At 40.4% G+C, this 15,538-nt stretch overlaps 1 protein-coding gene across 2 annotated transcripts in view; it reads left to right on the forward strand.

The window, feature by feature from the left end:
* usp4.S (ubiquitin specific peptidase 4 S homeolog) overlaps positions 1–5,671 on the forward strand; it is a 38,788-nt gene extending 33,117 nt beyond the window's left edge. For both annotated transcript variants that reach the window (XM_018261291.2, XM_018261292.2), the window contains exons 18-22: positions 297–412; positions 977–1,126; positions 2,190–2,293; positions 3,905–3,993; positions 5,182–5,671. In XM_018261291.2, coding sequence (XP_018116780.1) covers positions 297–412; positions 977–1,126; positions 2,190–2,293; positions 3,905–3,993; positions 5,182–5,325 — 603 coding nt within the window. In that variant the 3' untranslated portion in view covers positions 5,326–5,671. The remainder of the gene's footprint in view (positions 1–296; positions 413–976; positions 1,127–2,189; positions 2,294–3,904; positions 3,994–5,181) is intronic.
* The last annotated feature ends 9,867 nt before the right edge of the window (positions 5,672–15,538 follow it).

Below are 15,538 nucleotides of genomic sequence, written 5' to 3' on the forward strand. Positions count from 1 at the left end.
CCCTCCAAGCCTGAAATTCAAGAATAAGCACCTGCTTTGAGACCACTGGGAGCAACATCCAAGGGGTTGGAGAGAAACATGTTGCTCACAAGCTACTAGTTGGGGATCACTGCTCTAGATGTAAAAGTTGTACTACATTTGGCTGCAAGATGTGCTGCTCCTTAAAATCCACAATCTAAGGGACTTGTATACACATGTGTAAGAGGTTTTGCAAGGTGCATTGAGTCCCCATGACTGTATGACCTAATGTGAGAAAGAGAATGAAAGGATTTCTCATGTTTTTTTTTTCTAAACAGGCTTTTGACAAACATGAATCAATGATGCAGCCTCAGAAGAAAAAAGTAACAGTTGCCCTTCGAGAGTGCATGCAGCTTTTTACAAAGACGGAGACGCTTGGGGAGCATGACCCCTGGTAAGACATTGAATAATTTTCTCTGATGGATTTTTCTGTTACCTGGAATTAAAAGGCATGTTCCCCTTTTTTGTTTTTAAAAAGTTGTTGGTTTGTCCTCAGGGGTACATTTTTTGAGAGGGTTAAGTATGATGAACCTTTGTTAATATCTCTTACTTTGTTACTGTCATGTGAACTCATGGGAACTAGTCGTATCCTATGTATTTTGTGGGGTCCCCTGATCTCGATATGTTGTGGGCCTAACCCTGTTAGCCATCTTTCCTACACTTGTGACCAATACAACTGGAATGTTGCCTGTGTACATGAAAGATTTTAGCGCTTTTGACGCAATATTATTGTATTATTATTGTAAGTATTATTTGACATCAGGATAATCTCCAGTTTAACATTCTGAAGTGACAGTGGGCAGCAGCAGTGACACCAACTCGTTGTCTTGCTAAAAAAGCAAAACATACTGGCCTAGAGCTCAGCAGAATATAGTGTGTATATATAGTAGATAGAGCCAACTTATTAGTATTAATCACACAACACATTATATTGTCTGCCATCCACCTTTTTTCTCAGGTATTGTCCGAACTGCAAGAAACACCAGCGAGCCACCAAGAAGTTTGATCTCTGGTCCCTGCCAAAAATCTTGGTGGTACATTTAAAGCGTTTCTCATACAATCGCTTTTGGAGGGACAAGCTGGATGCTGTGGTTGAGTTTCCAATCAGGTGAGCTAATATTAGGCAGCAGCTATGATGAAGGCAATCTTATTTTATGTCCCAATAAAGAGTAGGTCCAATTACAGTCTAGAGACTTGTGTGAAGCGTATAGCAAGGTTGCAATATATATATATAGATAGTGTAAAAGTTTAAGAATATATTGTATATTCTTGGATGTAAAATATTGCATTGGGGGTATGTCTGTTCAAGGAAAACTATGCCCCCAAAATTAATATTTAAGCAACAGCTAGTTTATATCATATTCAGTGGCATATTACAGAATCTTACCAAACTGGAATATATATTTAAGTAAATCTTGCCCTTTTACATCTCTTCCCTTAAACCACCATTTTGTGATGGTCTGTGTGCTGTCTCAGAGATCACCTGACCAGAAATACTACAACTCTAACTGTAACAAGAAGACATTTGGGAGCAAAAGACAGAAATCTGTCTCTTAATTGGCTCATGTGACCTAACAAGTATGGTTTGTTTGTGTGCACGTGAATCTTACAATCCCAGTGGGCGGCCCTTATTTCTTAAAATGGCAATTTTCTATTTATGATTACCCAATGGCACATACTACTAAAAAAGTATTTAATTATAAATGGTTTATTTACATGAAGCAGGGTTTTACACATGAGCTGTTTTATGCAATTTATTTTTTTAGAGACCTACATGAGGGCTATTGTTTTCCTTTAATCTGCTAGCAAGACTTTTTTTTTTCTTGTAACACAGGCACTTTAGCACTGCACATTTCACAATGGCTTGAATACAATGCACTTTGCTATTAGCCCAGTGCTTACTCAGCATTGTGTTATTTGCAATGGGGCATTTAGCATTTTCTTTCTCACACAACCCCTTTGTGTACCTTTTGTTTGTATTGTGTACATAGATCCCAGTGCTAACACTGGCTATTTTGACGTATACTGCATCACAACAGCAAAGTAGACTGCAATTGACACAAGTAAATTGTGTATTCTAAAAACATTTGCACTTGTAGTTGTATGCATTTTGTTCCTGAGGTTTTCTATTTCTGTTATTTCTGTGAGCTGCAACTTTTCGTTTATTTTAGGGATCTGAACATGTCCGAATTTGTCTGTGACCCACAAGCGGGTCCCTATATGTATGATCTTGTTGCAGTTTCAAACCACTATGGAGGAATGGGAGGAGGTCATTGTAAGTAACACCTGTTTTAAGGTTTTTAAGCTGTTTTGAGTTCATTATTACAGATACCTACATCAGCAATTAGAGCAGCACGACAGAGTCGGCAGCTTATTGGCCCGTGTGTGGCGCCATCCAACGGCTTCCCCAATCGATATCTGGCCGAAAATCGGGCAGATTAAAAAATCCTGTCGGATCGCGGCCGCATCTATGTGTGTATGCTGCCCCGCAATCAGACTGCCCCGAATCAGATCCATTATGATCCAATCGTTGGGCCCTAGGGCCCACAATCGGATTAGGCCGATATCGCGCACTTCAATCCGGGCATATCTTGGAGAGGTTCGCTCGTTTGGCAACGTTGCCAGTTGAGTGGATCTCTACGTCTATGGCCACCATACAAGAATACTTGTCTAGGGACAGATAGCGGATATAGGTGTCCCTTTAAATCTTGTGTTATCTCTTGCTGCCTCCCCCATGGTCTTTTTTAAATTTTAAAGCTAAAGCAACATACAGTAAACCAGTCTAATCTGTAGTCTAGTGCTATCCAGCTGTTTGCCTGTCAGGGGCTAATGATTTTCTCCACTTCATATTTTATCCGGAAACCCATTATCCGAATTACGGAAAGGTCGTCTCCCATAGACTCCATTATAATCAAATAATCCATATTTTTACAAATGATTGCCTTTTTAATAATAAAACAGAACCTTGTACTTGATCCAAACTAAGATATGATTAATCCTTATTGAAAACAAAACCAGCCTATGCGATTTATCTAATGTTTACATGATTTTCTAGTAGACTTAAGGTATGACGATCCAAATTATGGAAAGATCTGTTATCTGGAAAACCCCTGGTCCCGAGCATTCTGGATAATCAGTCCCATACCTATATATAGAAGTGATATCATCCAAAGAGGTAGTGATGCACAGGTCCCAAATTTTTGGTGGGCCAACCCACCCTCAACTCAAACCCCACTGCTTTGATTTGGGCAAAGGGTGTTGAACTAAAGAGGCTTTTTTTAGAATGTGTGAGGGCTAGAGTAAATTTAAACAATAGTCCGTATGATTGATATATATATATATCACATCGTGACGAAGGTCCCTAGAGGATCGAAACGCGTTCTCAAGTTGATGCAGTAAAGCATTATATTTGCTTCCATCAGTCTTTTGAGTGCTTTCTTTCCACAGACTGTGTGTGTATATATATATATATATATATATATATATATATATATATATATATATATATATATATATATATATATATATATATATATATATATATATATATATATATATATATATATATATATATATATATATATATATATATATATATATATATATATATATATATATATATATATATGTATGTATGTATGTATCCTTGAGAAAGGTCCCCAGGAGGGACTGAAACGTCGGATTGTGGTGTGAGAAATAAAAGCTATCACTTTGAAATGAAAATGAGAGTGCGGATCCTCTATTACTTATACATTAATAGTACGCTAAAACCAGTAGCCTTGCAGTGTTTCCATATATTGTAGTCTCATCAATCCTTCCTTTTATACAGTAAGCCTCTGCATGACAGTGAACCTTTCAACAGCAGCTTTTTTTCTTGCCCATACAGACACCGCATATGCAAAGAACCAAGAAAAAGGCCAGTGGTACTATTTTGATGATAGTAGCGTCTCTCAGGCTTCTGAAGATCAGATTGTGGTAAGGGCCCAATAACTGTGCAGCACAGACTTTTATTAGACTATATATTCAATAGTTTTTCAGACGATCCTCCAAATGACTTATAGTCGGCTCATCTACAGATTAGTAAAGTAGCCATCTCCACAGCAAGGGTGCTTCCAGAGCAAAAACTACATATATTCACACTGGAAGGCTCTCCAGTTTTCTTTTTTTTGTAGACTAGTTGCTGCTTGATGTGCCTGCACCCCAATATATTGCCTCAACTTGGGTGCAGGCAGACACTGCAAATTTCAGAGCAAAATCTTATGTATCTGCCACAAAATCTGCTGAGTCTGTCAGCACCTGAGCTGTGGCAATGTATTCTGGTGCAGGTACATCGAACAGCAGCAAAGGAGTGGAACGCAGGCCGAGATCCACATTTTCTAGCACTAGTGTTAAAGGGGTTGTTCACCTTCAAAAAAAATTTCAGTTCAGTTTGTTTCAGATTGTTCACTAGAAATAAAGACTTTTTCCAATTACTTTCTATTTGTGACCAAGTGTAAAGTCTAATTTTTCACCTTCTAAAGCAGCTCTGGGAGGGGGGGGTCGCCGACTCTAACTTATAAACTGATACATTTCTTATCTTTGTCCCTGCTGAGCAGAATCCCTGAATTTCATTAAAGGCAGTTGTTAAAATTGATACAATAGTTGCTAATACTCCAGAGATGCTGCTGAGAAATGATGCAAAATTGCAGAGTCTGCTCCTGAATTACTGAGCTGCCAGAGACAGGAACCATTAAACTCAGACTTAAACTCAGAACTGTACAAAATTAAAGGAAAATAATGGAAAGTAAGTCTTTATTTCTGGGGAACAACCTGAAAGCAATCAAACTGAAAAAGTGTTCGGAAGGTGAACCACCCGTTTAAAGGCAGCTGTTAGATTTGATTCAATAGTTTCACAGATAGTGCTGAGAAATGTATCCACTAAATGCAGCAGACTGCCAGGCTGAAACACTAGAGACAGGAGCATTCATTTTAAACTTACATTTTTTGAAAACCGTGAAAAATAAAAGATGAAAAGCAATTGAAAAAAAGTCTTTGTTTATGGAGAACAATCTGAAAACAACTAAACAATGTGTTTAGAAGGTGAACCACCCCTTTAAAATGTGGCCCAAGCCTTTTGTGGTGGTATCAATTAGTGACCGATGTGTCTCATTCCTTTTCCTGCAGACGAAAGCCGCTTACGTTCTTTTCTACCAGCGCCAGGATAACGTTGATTGTAAAAACTCATCACCTACAGCCTCAATCGGCCCTCCTGCTGCGGAGGAAGATTTGGAAGAGCGAGGAGACTGTGACTCTATGGACACCATGTAGTGCTTTTACCCTCCCAGTGTGTACCAGAGATGGCGTCCAATTCCAGCAGACACGGACACCTTTCTACGAAACCTTAATCTGTTTTACATCTTCCTGCTCCGACATGTACATACTTTGAATGAAACGGGACATGTGGGTCCCACACACCAGGAGAGACCATGTCTGATTCTACTTCATTTCTCTGGATTTTTAGTTTTGGAAAAGGGAAACTGAATTTATTAAATGAAAACCCTCTTCTCGTTTCTCGCAGAACAAGCAAAAGCGATGATTCTTCCCCTGAAAACCATCAGCTTCGAAAAAGCCAAATTATACAGAAAACTATTGAATATAAGAGTCGCTGATTATATATGGTTTGGTGTGATTTTTACTCAGCAACGGAGTATACAATTAGTCCCCCAGCTTTAAATTCCCTCGACACGTGTACTTTGAAAAGGAAAAAAATAGACCAGCCGCAACTCAAATTACCGTAGCACTTGGTGTAAGACTTGCAGGTGAAATCACTGCCTGATCCAGTGAGAAAGTGTTAAAGGCAAGTGCCACAAGATTGTTCATTATATTCATGGAATTGTCTCTGCTTAGAAAGCAGGGTAACCTTTTTTTCTTGCCACTTTTAGGTGGGTTTATATTTATTGCTCTTTATTTTAACAGGACAGTCTCCCAAGTGGATGTAGCGTCATTTGATATACGCAGATTGAATTTGGTTTGCCGACAAGTGCGTTTAAAGGAGTGGTTCACCTTTAAAGTAACTTTTAGAACGGCCAATTCCAAGCAACTTTTCAATTGGTTTTCATTATTTATTTATTTTTTAGTCTTATAGTTATTTGTCTTTTTCTTCTGACTCTTTGCAGCTTTCAAATGGGCGTCGCTGACCCCTTCTAAAAAACAAATGCTCTGTAAGGCAATATTGTTATTGTTAATTTTTATTACTGATCCTTCTATTCAGGCCTCTCCTATTCATATTCCAGTCTCTTATTCAAATCAATGCATGGTTGCTAGGGGAATTTGGGCCCTAGTTACCGGATTGCTTAAAATGCAAATTGAAGAGCTGCTGAATAAAAAGCGGAATAACTCAAAAAAATTTAAATAAATTGCAAATTATCTCAGAATATCGCTCTCTACATCATACTAAAAGTTATCTCAAAGGTGAACAACCCCTTTAAAGCAGCCTTTTTACACATTTACCTAAATTGCTTATGTACCTTCCTGGCAGCAAAGGGGTTAATTTAGAGTACCTGTTTTAAACTCGGACGATTTAAGTTATAGTTTGCATTGTTTTCATGTATGAATAGCTGTCTCTGCCGTGTGCCATGTTGTAGCACTGAATTAAAGGGATGGTTCACCTTTCTGTTAACTTTTAGTATAGAATGGTCCATTCTAAGCAACTTTTCTACATTATTTATTTATAGTTTTTGAATTATTGTTTTTCTTCTGAATCTTTCCAGCTTTCAAATGGGGGTCACTGACCCCATCTAAAAGCAGATGCTCTATAATGCTACACTTTTAATTTTTTTATTACTCGTTTTTTCTATTCCCTATTTCTCCTATTCATATTCAAGTCTCTGAAATATGACGCGTGTTTGCTAGGGTAATCTAGCAACCGGAATGCTGAAACTGCAAACTGGAGAGCTGGTGAATAAAAAGTTAAATAACTCATAAAGCACAAATAATAAAAAATGAAAACCATTTGCCTCCGAGTATCTCTCTCTGCATCATACTGAAAGTTAACTCAAAGGTGAACGACCCCTTTATTGTTGCAGGGGTTAAACTGGTGTTGTCCAGCACAACCGAGAAGACAAGGGTCCCTTGAAACCTTCACCATAATATAAGTAGGTTGGATATTCCAACATAGACAATAACAAAGTGTGGGTGACAACAGTTATTTGCTTTTTAAGGGGTGGCATGTAACATTGTAACAGAGGTGGGGCCAAATGCTCTTAGACTGCCTGGTGGGAAACATCCAGTGTGACGCACAGACGCACGCGCGCAGACGGACAGACGCAGGCAGACAGGCAGAAGCACGCAGAAACACACACACATATGCCCCTCTCCCTGCCTCCCCCCTCTTACCCCTGAATTCTGTCCTGTCTAGAAATAGCGCAGCGGAGCTCACAGACGCCATCTTCTTCGCTTTGGTAATCTTTGTGTCCTTCTGCCCTTTGGCAATTTTCGTCTCTGCGTGTGCAGTTGTCACGAACCGGAAGATTTAACCAACTGCGCATGCGCCAATATGCCGCTCGTTTATCGAAGATTACCGAAGAGAATAAGATGGCGGCCGTGAGTGCCACTGCGCTCACTTTGTATGTGCGGTCGCTATTTCTAGAGGGGACAGAATTCACGGGGGAGACTGTGCAGGGGAGGAGGCAGTGGGGACTTATTACAGGGGGGGGGGGTTTAGTTCTCCTTTAAGTGTATTTGGGCTGGGTGTGAGCACACACAGGCGCATCTAATTCAAATTAATGGGACACTGAGCCGATTTACTTCTCTCAGCCTGTAAAAATGAGCAGCCTACAGCTCTGTGTGCCCAGAACCTTAACAACTAGAGCGCCTTTTCCCAAGCCCCTTAGGGTCTGGCCACACAAGCAGATTTGGGGTGATTAATCGCCTCTTCTTCGGTGTAACGATCTCCCGAACTGCCTTCCCCCCCTTCCCCCGTCCTCTGCTGGCTAAAATGAAGATCGCCTGCGGCAATGCACACGCGGCGCTTTGTTTTCCAAAGTCGCCCAAAGTTTCCTTGTGGGGCAACTTCGTAAAACGATTTTCAGCAGTTTGGGGAGATTGTCGTCCGAAGAAGAGGCGATTTGTTGCTGGGGCGACTATTCTCCCCGAATCTGCTCGTGTGGACTGACCCTTAAAGTTACCCACACAAACTTCTTGAGCTTTTATAAGTAATCCAAGTAGTTTTGGGTTTTCCAATGGTCTCTTTCCTTTGTATGGCTGTTTGGGTACACGGTTCAGTGAGCTGCTAGAATACTTGTGAAGGTAGGTAGGCATCTTAGCTGCAAGACTAAAGGGAAGCTTTTTAGACAAAGAAACAACATACCTCCGTCTATATGATACACAACATCTTAATTCTTATATTAACTTGCCCATGAACTGAATTCATTTGGAAGCCCTTAATATAATCGCTCCCCACTGGGAAAGGATTTCACCCTTTGGTAGAGATGTCCCACTTTTGCTTATCCTTGCACACACATGGGGGTTTAAGACTTGTGCACGCGGGTCACTGCTATTTAGATTGTAGACTGCAGAGCTTACAGCCCTTTGGCTTTTGCAGTCATTAAACCTGGTCACCGGGTGGCTGTCGCTGCACCTTTACATTTACCCAAGAGGAGTCTGTTCTGCACTGGTTTCACTTATATATATAGATTATAAAGAGAAAAAAATATATATGTGTGTAAATTAATATTTAAGTTATCGATTTCTTGCTTATTTAACCCCTCTCCTGCCAGAAGGGCAACGTGTAACGCTTGATACGGGGAACAGTCTTCTCCACTGAGCGGCTCCATAATACAGATTTTAGCAACACAAATAACCAGCGTCAGGTCACTTTAATATTCTTTTTACTCCTGGCAAATGTATTCTGTGGGGCTGAAATGTGACTGCCGGGGGTCTGACCATAGCTTGTCACTGTGTGCCCAGGTAAATCGCATCAGAATCTGTATTTTTGGGGCACGGGTGGAAAGAAGCCATTATCAGCTGTGAAATGAGTCGACTGCATTGTGCTGCTGGGGGGGGATACAGAACTTTTCTGACTTCAGACCTGTTTGTAATGCTGCCACTTTTTGAGCATCTGGGTTTATTATAAAGAGGAAATAAATGGGTGTTGGCAGCTGGGCCTGAGTCTTGTGCTGTTTTATTCTTGCCACCATCATATTTGGCTGCTTATTCAATATATTTCTTAGCCTATAAGAAGAATTCTGCTTCTAGGCCTAATCAGGTACTTTGTATAAAACGACTATTGGGGCGGCTGCATTGCACCCCCTGCGCTTGGCCACATAATTATATGGTGACGTTTTGGGAACCGGTCCACTCAAAACATTTTCCCCAAAATGCACAGTTTTTTCTTGTGATTGTTACATATAGAGTTTTGCTGATACAGGAATAGAAAGAAATAGTGCAGAGCAGTGAGTTGTTCCATAGCCAACACAAACCATTGAGCCTACGTTTGTTTTCCATACTTATAGAAATGCTATAACGATATTAAACAAGTGTTCATTATTAAAGGAGAAGTAAAGGTGAAATCATCTAGCCAAATGTAAGGTACCCCTGTGATTATATTCACTTACCTGATACCCCAGGCCAGTCCTCCTTTTAGCAGAAAACAGTAGCAGCCTGGGATCCTTCTCCGCAAGCATGGCTGCACGACCCCCTTCTTCCACTTCAACTTTCTTCCCTGGGGCCGACACACACACACACACAGTAAAGTGAAAGGGCAACGTTATTGTTAAAGAGATAGTCATGGGAACAAAATGTTTTTTTTCTATAAACACATCAGTTCATAATGTTGCGCCAGCAGAATTCTGCACTGAAATCTGAGCAAACAGATTTTTTGTATTTCATTTTAAAATCTGACATGGGGCTAGACATATTGTCAATTTCCCAGCTGCCCCCAGTCATGTGGCTTGTGCTCTGATTAACTTGCAGTACAGCAGTAAAGAGTGACTACAATTTGAGTGATATCACCCCCTCTCTACCCCCCCCCCCCCCAGCAGCCAAACAACAGAACAATGGGAAGGTAACAAGATAGCAGCTCCCTAACACAAGATAACAGCTGCCTGGTAGATCTAAGAACAACACTCAATAGTAAAAACCCATGTCCCACTGAGACACATTCTGTTACATTGAGTAGGAGAAACAACAGTCTGCCAGAAAGCAGTTCCATCCTAAAGTGCTGGCTCTTTCTGAAAGCACATGACCAGGCAAAATGACCTGAGATGCACCTACACACCAATATTATAAATAAAAAATATACACTTGGTTGGTTCAGGAATGACATTTTATATTGTAGAGGGAATTATTTGCAGTGTAATTTAGAAATAAAAACGACATCATAAAAATCGTGACAGAATTCCTTTAAGGTTCCTGTCTTCTCATCTTGGTAGGCCATCTTTTGAGTGTCAGTGGCACTGCACATGCTCAGTATGCTTTGGGCAGCCTCTGAGAAAAGCTTATTATATTTGCTCTGATTCTTGTACTTGTAGTGCATTTGCAGATCAGTAACTAAGAGAAATAGAAGCTTCCGTTAAGATCAGCACATTGTGGGGCATCATTGGAATGAGTAGATTAGTGCTGTCCATGTGTGATCCATTGTTAAGGCAGATTAGTTACAGTTCACCAGTGTAAACATGGGGTCAAGGTGCACATGCCTTAGACCTACAGCTCTAGAAGGTAATCCATACTCAGCATATGTGGCTGGCACATCTCACAGACAGGTATTAGTAAGAGAAAAGATGCTTTGTTACAAAAATATAGGTACAAAAAACCTTACGCATTTCGTGCTTTGGTGCACTTAGTCTATGACTTGTTTCAGGATACAGGGCTAAACTTGGGTTATCAGACTGCACAGTCATGTAGATGAATATCTGGAGTAAATGTCACAGCTTTCTATTTTGGCTCTAGCCTGTATCAGTACTGGGGAAAAACTATATCCCCATGTGAGTTCTACGTCACTTAGTTCCCAGGTGATTGTTGGACTTAAACAAATTCCAGGTTCCACACCAGTTCTGACGAAGGGGCACGCCCCCAAAACGCTACATCACGTGACTATAATAAAATTGCAGGGGATCTCCTCGCTACACTTGCGTTTGGTAATTCCTTATTTCAATACTTTGGGAGAGGTGCCGACCCCTCCGACCAACACTGGGCACTACACGGTTGGAGAAGCTGGGGCAATAGGAAGATTGTTGGTTCCATACCAGTTCATCCATTAACAGTGAAATATTCCCAAAACCCCTTATAGAATATTCTACCCCAGCCACTCCTAGTCCCACATCAATAAATCGAATGACTCAGTTGCTCAGTTTGTATTGTACCTACATCGTATAATTTGAAGGTGAAATGAAGTCTAGTGTCTTCAGTGAATGGAATGCTGATCAGGTGTGAGTGAGAGACCCTGTTTTATTTAAAGGGTGGGGAACCAGCAAAGCCTGATCTCACATACACCACATTTTCAGAATGAGACCGGCATGTTGGCGTATGCGCAGTTGGAGCAGTTTTTTGTTTCGTGACAACTGTGCATGCGCTGAAACTCACGGAAATTGGCGAAGAGCCGGTCTCATTCCGAAGGTTACCGAAGCGGCTGAAGATGGCGTCCGTGAACTCTGATGCCTGAATCTGCACCGAGGGGTAAGTAAAACGTTAGGGGCATTTGGCCGGGGCAACACTTAGGCTGGGGGGGAGGGGGGAGGGGGGGGTCTATGTAGAGTAGGGTTTTTTTAAGTTTAGGGTTGAATTCTCCTTTAAATGAGGAGTGTTACATTTGGAGAAAGAAGAACACTGCATTCCAGCACAAGAGCCTTATCCCATCTGTGAAACATGGTGGTGGGTAGGGTTGCCATCTGGCCAGTAAAAATGATGGTTGATCCCAATGTTATTAATAGGGAAAAAATAGAAATATATAGGATTTTTCCGGTATTTTTTTCCAGAAAAGGTGGCAACCCTAGTGGTGAGAGTGGTCTGGTTTGGGCCTGTTTTGTTGTATCTGGACCTGAGCGGCTTGTTATCTGACAACTGAATAGCAATGATAAACACACAAGTCACAATGGTCAAACAAGACTAAGGTGAATGTTTTGGAATGGCCAAGTCTTGACCTTAATCCACTGAAATGTTGTGGAAAGACCTAAAGTTAATGTGAGGAAACCACCAACATCCAAGAGCGGAAACTGTCCTGTTTGGAGGAATGGACTAAAATGTCTCAGAGTCCCTGTACAGGACTGATCAACAGTTACAGCAAATGTTTAGTTGCAGTTATTGCTGCACAATGGGGGGTTACACCAAATACAGAGCAAGAACACTGAGGGGCACATTTACTTAGCTCGAGTGAAGGATTAGAAGGAAAAAAACGTCGAATTTCGAAAGTTTTTTTTTGGCTACTTCGACCTTCGAATTGGCTACTTTGACCTTCGACTACGACTTCAACCATTCGATAGTCGAAGTACTGTCTCTTTAAAAAAAAACTTCGACTACATACTTCGCCACCTAAAACCTACCGAGCACCAATGTTAGCCTATGGGGAAGGTCCCCACAGGCTTTACTAGCAATTTGTGATCGAAGGAAAATCGTTCGATCGATGAATTAAATTCCTTCGAATTGTTCGATCAAACGATTGAATTCGAAGTCGAAGGATTTAACTTCGATGGTCGAATATCGAGGGTTAAATAACCCTCGATATTCGACCCATAGTAAATGTGCCCCTGAATGTCATGAACACTCATTCGTTTACTTTTGCCACATACAGAGATGTTATGGAATCTTTTTTTTCCAGTAAATACATGACCAAATAAAGTAATTGTTATTCCATTTGTTTAACCAGATCTACTTTTAGGACTGGTTTGAAAATCAGATGATGTTTTATTTCACATTCATTCCGTTTAAGGGGAAACAACACAAGCTGCTCGGCCTTATGTGCCTGTGTGTACAGGAAGGTCTGTCTGTTATTTACAAATACAAGTGAGAGAAGAACAGTCTCCCTATAGTGACAGTGTCTCCTGCTCTTGTTACTTTCCACTGAAACTGAAGTGCTGGGAAAAACTAATTTAAATGTCTTGTTATTATACTGACTGTGAATTATATGGTTTCCTTCTACACAGCAGTTAAAGGGTGTCTATTTATTCCTACACTTCTATTGCCGTTTATTGTACACTCATCTCTACAATGTTCACCTGTGCTTTATATTCTCTTTGCTGTATATTTGCAGCACTTTTAGTTTCAGCCTTGGCACTATATAGATATACAGTATCAACAACATTCCACACCAGGGCAGGGTGTTACAGCTGAATGCACTTCAATGTACAAATAATACCACTATTTGACAAAATAACATTTATTTTATACTCTGTATTAGACAATGTAACAAAAATAAAGTTGACATTGTAGGAAACACCGAGACTTTGGAATGTATAAAGTTCAGTAAAAAAAAAGTAGCAATAACAATGAATGTGTAGACTTACAGAGCATTTGTTTTTAGATGGGGGTCAGTGACCCCCATTTGAAAGCTGGAAAGAAAACGAAAGAGCAAGTCACAGAGCTGAAAAACTATAAAATATAAAAAATGCAAAGTTGTTAGGAATTGGACATTCTTTAACGTACTAAAAGTTACCATAATCGTTAGCCACCTGAACACAGAGTCAGAACCCCGAACAAAGAAATCGCAGTTTTAAAGTTTTCATAAACTTGGGAACCTATGACATAAGAGCTTAAAGGGCATGTAAAGGCAAAAAAAATAAAATCCCATTTTTACTTTCTTTAATTAAATAGAAACCTATCTCCAATATATTTTAATTAAAAAATGTGTACCATTGTTATAAGAAACGTGACTGTATGCAGTGAAATTCTTCCTTCATTTACTGCTGTGAATAGGAATTGTCAGACGGTCCCTAACTGCTGAGCAGTGAAACAATCATACTTATGAACAGCAGGGGGAGCCCCCGCCTTACTTCCCAGCCATGCAGAACTCAAGCAGCTTTGTTTATGGTGATCCCTAAGCAGCCCAGACCACACTGAGCATGTGCACAGTCTTAGTCTTGCAAAGATGTTTAACAAAGTTACAAGATGGTGACCCCCTGTAGCCAACTTTGAAAGCATAAATCATTTGTTTGATTAGGCTTGTGGTGCAGTAAGTTCATGTTTATATTTAGTATTCAAAATACAGCATTTCTGGCCTTATTCTATTTTAGACTTTACATGCTCTTTAACCTCTCATTGGTCAGAACTGAAACCTTGGGAGTCCCCCTTACAGGGGTATAAAAGGACCAACGCTGGAGGACTGTTTTTGGAATGCTTATGTACAACTGTGTCTTACGTGAGTGTCAGTCGCCGCACAAATAAACCTTATCTGATTTTTTTATCTTATAAGTCTAGGTGACATTATTTCGGGAAGGGGATTTCCTCTGTAAATAAAGAGACTGGTTGCCTGACAATAACGTGCAAATAAGTCAGTCAGTTAATTGGGAGTTTGCAATAAATCCTACTCACTTGCCTGCCCCTATCATGCTGCTCTGTTGATGCATACGTTTTTACAAAAGTTACGTCAATTGTGTAAGTTTTAACATAAACGTATAAGCAAGTTACGTAACGTTCACTGCTCCCCTTCTGACCAAAATTTGACCAGGACAACAGACCCCCTCTAGCCCCCTGGACAGTGATCACGCGGTGCAGCCCATGTCTGGGCAACTAAAGTTACCTGTAAAGTTAGATATTTTGCTCAATGGAAGTGTCACAGGTTGGCATAATCTAGTGATTGTATTGTCCCCTTTCCTTTAAGTATTTCACTTGTTGCAGAACTACAACTCCTAGAATCCTTACAGTGGTTGAAATACCAGTCACAACCACAAGGAGAGAAGGTATGCAACATGCAGGGGGTGGGGTAGTGGCTGGGCAGGGGTTTAGTATATGTGTGGGGTCCCTGATGCAGAAGCCTGGTTGGCCCCAGACCCCCAAGTCTAATGCTTGATATGGTCAGGTGAAAGGCTATTGAGAGTTCTTGTAGAACTGGGATAAAGAAGGTTAACTTTGTTATAGAGCCAAGCAGCTATTGCAGGACCAGGTTGGTTGAAAGGCAAAGAAAGTGAAAGGGTGGACAGACTTTATAGAGGCAGCCAGGTTTCTGCTGAATAGTGAACTAACAGGTTAAGTCTATGAATAAAAGACTATATAAACTATATAAGCCCCCCTGGCCTCAGATCATGCCTTATCCTATGTGCATACAATGAATGGTTTCAGTTTATATAAGCAAACCCTGTAACTTTTATCTTCTGGGCCTAGTTCTTTGATTCTTTTCCAAAACCCAGAGCTGCCAGGGTGTGAGACCCGTTCTTGCGGAGTGGGACTAGGTATATAACACTTTGTTAATGATTATCCAGCTGAGAGATTGATTTTATTAATTAATTATCTGACCCGCCACTAACAGTTGAAGGTGCAGAGTTTTTGTCAGAAATGGATTATACTGTTTATTGTCTTATTACAGAGAAACAGGAAATCATTTTCAAAAATGTTA

Source organism: Xenopus laevis, chromosome 4S, assembly GCF_017654675.1.
Source record: "Xenopus laevis strain J_2021 chromosome 4S, Xenopus_laevis_v10.1, whole genome shotgun sequence".
NCBI lineage: Eukaryota > Metazoa > Chordata > Amphibia > Anura > Pipidae > Xenopus > Xenopus laevis.